This window comes from Bombina bombina, unplaced genomic scaffold (assembly GCF_027579735.1).
Source record: "Bombina bombina isolate aBomBom1 unplaced genomic scaffold, aBomBom1.pri scaffold_673, whole genome shotgun sequence".
In the NCBI taxonomy this organism is placed as follows: Eukaryota; Metazoa; Chordata; class Amphibia; order Anura; family Bombinatoridae; genus Bombina; species Bombina bombina.
In genome coordinates this window covers 68,634-75,263 of record NW_026511040.1, presented here as the reverse complement: position 1 = coordinate 75,263, position 6,630 = coordinate 68,634, and the positions used below count along the sequence as shown (strand labels likewise).

At 33.8% G+C, this 6,630-nt stretch overlaps 1 protein-coding gene across 1 annotated transcript; it reads left to right on the top strand.

Annotated features, from left to right (window-relative positions):
• The first annotated feature begins 3,957 nt into the window (after positions 1 to 3,957).
• LOC128643573 (olfactory receptor 1019-like) lies at positions 3,958 to 4,899 on the top strand. Its single transcript, XM_053696414.1, has one exon. The coding sequence runs from the start codon at positions 3,958 to 3,960 to the stop codon at positions 4,897 to 4,899; it is 942 nt and encodes a 313-aa protein (XP_053552389.1).
• The last annotated feature ends 1,731 nt before the right edge of the window (positions 4,900 to 6,630 follow it).

Sequence of the window (6,630 nt, the reverse complement as noted above, 5' to 3'; positions counted from 1 at the left end):
ACAGAAATGCTCAGCTGATTCAAAGCTTAAAACATTGAACATGGTGATTGGCCTTAAGGATAACATAGTTAGTAAAACTGACAATAACACAACATCATCTCATCGTCCTATGTATACAAATGGTTAACAAGCATTACAGGACTATAATAAGTATAGTACAGTATATTTATTAGAATAATAAGTGTTAATAAAAGAATGTTAAGGCTTTAGAATTAATTATAATCTAATTATTCAAGTTAAAAAACTGGTTGCACTCCTGGGATTTTTAAAACCTTGAGGCTTTCCAAAAGATTATATAAACCTTTCCAGAACAGAAAATAAAGAAACATAGAGGGAATTTACCATCATGACTGTAAGTACAGACAGCATCTTTAGCTATAAAATATATTATTGAGACAGACCTTTGCATTCTTAAATATATTGAAATTGAAAAAAAAAAATAGAAAGTATTACTGCGCTTTAAAATCTTTTACAAACTTGACGTGCTGCATAACAAAAGAGACAAATGCTACCAACCTATTAAATACAAACTATAGTAGACAGAAAAGCAAAAGGAAACCGCCGAAAAACTTCTGTATAAGCAAAATATTTATTTGTGCAGAACATTTGTTTAGAGCCCATCTCTTTTTAATATTCAAACCCACATTTTCTAGGTATTTCCTTAAATAAAACAAAATGAAATTATTTTTAAAAGTTAAATAAAAAAGTTATATTATTAGAAAATCAAAACTAAATTCATTACAAAAAAAGGTTGTTGGGAACTAAAAGTAAAACAAAATTAACCCTTTTTGTTTAACTACAATATATATATATATATATATATATATATATATATATATATATATATATATATATATATATATATATATACAGGGGATGACAAATATCACTATGGCTTAGGGGGAAAATGTTAGTAGTCACTCAATGTTAAAGATAGGAAAAAGTCACATTTCTAAGCTCGTCTGCTGCAATTTCTAAGTCTTCCAGGACCGCTGGAAATGTCAAGCTTTGTATGTGTATATATACAGGGAGTGCAGAATTATTAGGCAAGTTGTATTTTTGAGGATTAATTTTATTATTGAACAACAACCATGTTCTCAATGAACCCAAAAAACTCATTAATATCAAAGCTGAATATTTTTGGAAGTAGTTTTTAGTTTGTTTTTAGTTTTAGCTATTTTAGGGGGATATCTGTGTGTGCAGGTGACTATTACTGTACATAATTATTAGGCAACTTAACAAAAAAGAAATATATACCCATTTCAATTATTTATTTTTACCAGTGAAACCAATATAACATCTCAACATTCACAAATATACATTTCTGACATTCAAAAACAAAACAAAAACAAATCAGTGACCAATATAGCCACCTTTCTTTGCAAGGACACTCAAAAGCCTGCCATCCATGGATTCTGTCAGTGTTTTGATCTGTTCACCATCAACATTGCGTGCAGCAGCAACCACAGCCTCCCAGACACTGTTCAGAGAGGTGTACTGTTTTCCCTCCTTGTAAATCTCACATTTGATTATGGACCACAGGTTCTCAATAGGGTTCAGATCAGGTGAACAAAGAGGCCATGTCATTAGATTTTCTTCTTTTATACCCTTTCTTGCCAGCCACCCTGTGGAGTACTTGGACGCGTGTGATGGAGCATTGTCCTGCATGAAAATCATGTTTTTCTTGAAGGATGCAGACTTCTTCCTGTACCACTGCTTGAAGAAGGTGTCTTCCAGAAACTGGCAGTAGGACTGGGAGTTGAGCTTGACTCCATCCTCAATCCGAAAAGGCCCCACAAGCTCATCTTTGATGATACCAGCCCAAACCAGTACTCCACCTCCACCTTGCTGGCGTCTGAGTCGGACTGGAGCTCTCTGCCCTTTACCAATCCAGCCACGGGCCCATCCATCTGGCCCATCAAGACTCACTCTCATTTCATCAGTCCATAAAACCTTAGAAAAATCAGTCTTGAGATATTTCTTGGCCCAGTCTTGATGTTTCAGCTTGTGTGTCTTGTTCAGTGGTGGTCGTCTTTCAGCCTTTCTTACCTTGGCCATGTCTCTGAGTATTGCACACCTTGTGCTTTTGGGCACTCCAGTGATGTTGCAGCTCTGAAATATGGCCAAACTGGTGGCAAGTGGCATCTTGGCAGCTGCACGCTTGACTTTTCTCAGTTCATGGGCAGTTATTTTGCGCCTTGGTTTTTCCACACGCTTCTTGCGACCCTGTTGACTATTTTGAATGAAACGCTTGATTGTTCGATGATCACGCTTCAGAAGCTTTGCAATTTTAAGAGTGCTGCATCCCTCTGCAAGATATCTCACTATTTTTGACTTTTCTGAGCCTGTCAAGTCCTTCTTTTGACCCATTTTGCCAAAGGAAAGGAAGTTGCCTAATAATTATGCACACCTGATATAGGGTGTTGATGTCATTAGACCACACCCCTTCTCATTACAGAGATGCACATCACCTAATATGCTTAATTGGTAGTAGGCTTTCAAGCCTATACAGCTTGGAGTAAGACAACATGCATAAAGAGGATGATGTGGTCAAAATACTAATTTGCCTAATAATTCTGCACTCCCTGTATATATATATATATATATATATAAACACTCTACACTGTTATGAATAGATAGAAAGATAGGTAGATATATAGATAGATGATAGATAGATAGAAAAATAGATAGATAGATGAATAGAAAGATAGATAGATAGATAGATAGATAGAAAAATGGATAGATACCCATCTTTTTTTCAATTTGCATACTTCTACTGTCATTTTTGGGTAAATGATTTAATAATTATGAGCTAAATCATAAACTGATTTAATTTGTCTTTTTACTTTATAGGGTTAAAATATACCCCAAAGCAGATTACAGTTTATATGTCTGTGTAATGAAATATTCAGTCAAAACAAATAACGCATTTTCATGTTTCCAAAACAACTCTCTGATGATAAGCTTTCCGCATAGGTTGTTTACCTTTTAGTCATACCATTTCAGACTCTCAAGCCATGATGTAAGTGAACCTTGTATTAAAACTACAACACCTGCCATGTGTCAATTAAATACTGATTGTTTTTTTAGCAGGAAGGCTTTTTCACTTACTATAAACATATCAATAGAAAGGAGACACAGTGGTAATTTTTAGTGCATAACAATGACTATAGCACTATGGACTAATTATCTAAAATTTGTTTGCCTTGAATGAAATAGCTACCTGCACAGGGAAACTTCACTTGATTCACTAAAAATGGGCAGGGAATGGTGAAATTAACACCTAGCACTGACAGCAAACATTTTTTTTTGAAGGACATGCAAATGAAATTATGCTGTTTTAAGTGCACTTTACCTTTAATTTATTTCTAGTTTTGCAAACATCTTTTTCTATATATACAATAAGTGCATGGCCTATTGTTTTGCATACAATCACCAGTTTTCATTTTACAAGATAAAACAGCAAGATCTCCAGGTGTAATATGCTTAGAAATGATGTTGGAACCTGAGAGAGGACATCAGGCATGCCCAGCAGGTGTATTCTCAGATATGGAAACTTTTGGAATTATCAAAATTCTAGAAGTGTCACATTTCATATTAGCAGAACCGTTGCGTGTTTCACCTATAGAAAAAAAAACCTCTCTCGAAGAGACATTTTATCTATTACCACCCATATATATTAAAATAAACCATTATAGCAAACTGTATATATTTTATTTCTGGTTAAACGTATATGGAACTAAATGTGATTCTTTATGTATAGTTTTTCAGGCATTGTTATAACTTTTGTCTTGCTTTAAAAAAAAGTCTTAATTCATTGGTTTGTACTATGTTTAATTTTTATTGGCTTTAATCGCTATTTCTCTTTTGTAGGCACAATGTTTTCTTGAAGGAACTTGTTGAAAGTGTGATCTAAATAAATGTTTGTACTGATATCATTTATTCATTTTCTATGATATGGAACAGTTAAATCATAGCTTAGTGACCTATTTTATTATTAAAGGAATTTCAGATGTTCCCGCGTTACAGACTCCGATCTTCATTACGGTTCTGCTCATCTACCTTCTCACTGTAAGTGGCAATATTACCATTTTTCTCCTGGTCTGCCTGGACCATCACCTGCACACCCCCATGTACTTTTTCCTTGCCAACTTGTCCATCCTTGACATGTCTTGCTCTACAGTCGCTCTTCACATGATTCCAACCAGCTATATATTTAGAGACAAAACAGTTTCATTTTCAAACTGTCTGGCTCAAGTATATATCTTTTCATGCTTTACATCTCAGGAATTGTTAATATTATCTGCTATGGGTTATGACCGTTATGCTGCTGTCTGTAAACCGTTGCATTATCACATGGTCATGAACGGTAGAGTTTGTAGGCTGATGGCTTTAGTCTGCTGGACAGTAGGGTTTGTAGAACTTATACCGTATCTTGTCTTGTTGTTAAAGATTTCCTGTTATAAAACTAATATAATCAATCACTTTTTCTGTGATATTATGCCATTTATGAAAATTTCTTGTAGTGACAACTCTGCTTTGGAGATTCTGTTCTATGCTGAAGGTGTCTTGATTGTGAGTCTGCCCCCATTTTTGCTAACATTTTCTTCCTATGTATTTATTATTAATTCAATTTTGAGGATTCGTTCCAACACTGGGAGGCGTAAAGTTTTCTACACATGCTCCTCCCACCTTTCGGTTGTCATCCTTCTTTATGTGACGCTCCTCATCCAGTACATGAGACCTAGGTCTGTAAATGTCTTAGACTCCAATAAAATATTATCCCTGTTTAATACAGCGGCTGTCCCTATATTAAATCCTTTAATTTACAGCTTAAAAAATAAAGATGTAAAGATGGCATTGATGAGACATTTTAGTAAAATTAAAATGACAATTTAACTGTTATTATTTTTTTAAATACTCTTCAAATGATAACATCATCAGTCACTGTTTCAAACTTTGGAGACCTCAAAAAAATTACATTGGACACAAAAACACTGATTCATTTGATTATCTGGGACTGACAAAAAAAACCAACATATTTTATATTAAAGACCCAGGATTTACAGGGAGCACGGCATGACATCTTCTTAAAAATTTTGAAGTTAGGAATCAGCTTTATTTTAAAATGGTCTTACTAAGTACCTGATTTTCTAAAGTTTTAACAAACAGCAAACCGTTTTCCTGGCCAGGCTCTCATCTTCCCCAGCATCAGATGGAGTACAGACTAAAACAAGTTGGAATCAATGTCTAAGAGGCCCAAATTACCACAAACTCTTCCTGGAATACTGCAAGTTAAACCCAGTAGCCAAGAAGGTGATAGGGGTAAGAGAGCAATGAAACCAAGTGTAGTAGTTGTTTAATATTTTAATAAGCACCTTGGTGAAAGTTTGGTCTCGCTATCTAATCAAAAACTAACTTGCTTTGAACACTTGAGGTGCACTGCTCAACCCAGAGTACATTCACCAATCCAATGAATCAGCTACAGTTATGAGCTAGTCTAGGGGTTCTCACATTTGACCAAACTGTGTAATATTTTGTAGTAAACACAGCATGGCAGCTCATGTGATATTTTGTTTGTTTTCTAAGCAACTCCAGTCTATTAGTAGATCTGATATTTGAATTAAAACTACGGAAATTACAGAATTGATACATAGGGGAAAAAATCTGCATTACAATAACTCTTCAAGTAGTTTTTTTCAAGGGGATTTTCCAGACCTACATGGAAGTAAAGGATATGTGCCCAAAGCAAAAGTAAAATATGGTGGCCAATTAATGAAGTATTGCTCATTATTACTTTCAATGGTTGATGTTTTCTATGTTTACTAGATGTAACTATTAATATCAAAACATGGTGCATGCTATTAATCATTTCATATAATGTTGAGTTATATAGATTTCATATTTTTCAAATATCTAAATATTTATTTTATATAACTGAACATGTGAATGTTTCATAACTTGACTTGAGGTTTATTTGTCTTTTTATTTTAAGCCAAACCTGAAAAATCATGTTTATTAATGGCAAACGTACTCAAATATGGTCTATTGTTAAAATAAAATAATAAGATTTAAAGGGACATTAAACCCACATGTTTTCTTTCATGATTCAGATAGAGAATGCCATTTTAAACAACTTTCTAATTTACTTCTATTATCAAATTTGCTTCATTCTTTTGATATTCTTTCCTGAAAAGCATATCTAGATAGGCTCAGTAGCTACTGATTGGTGGCTGCACATATTTGCCTCATGTGATTGGCTCACCCATGTGCATTGCTATTTGGTTAACAAAGGATATCTAAAGAATGAAGCAAATTAGATAATAGAAGTAAATTGGAATGTTGTTTAAAATTGTATTCTCTGTCTGAATCATGAAAGAAAAATTTTGGGTTTATTGTCCCTTTAACCAGGTTAAAAATGTTTTTCCTGCTGGAAAAATGTGAAGTAAAACCTATGCGAATTTAAAGGGGCATTACATATGAAAATATTTATTGTTTAAAAAGATAGATTATTATTATTATCATTTATTTATAAAGCGCCAGCAGATTACGCAGCGCTATACAAAGAATAAAAAAACATCACAGGGATACAGTAATACACAAACAAGTACAATATTGGGGTAAATAACA

Coding starts and splice junctions, on each gene's coding strand:
- LOC128643573 (XM_053696414.1), top strand. CDS start 3,958: ATGGAACAGTTAAATCATAGCTTAGTGACCTATTTTATTATTAAAGGA.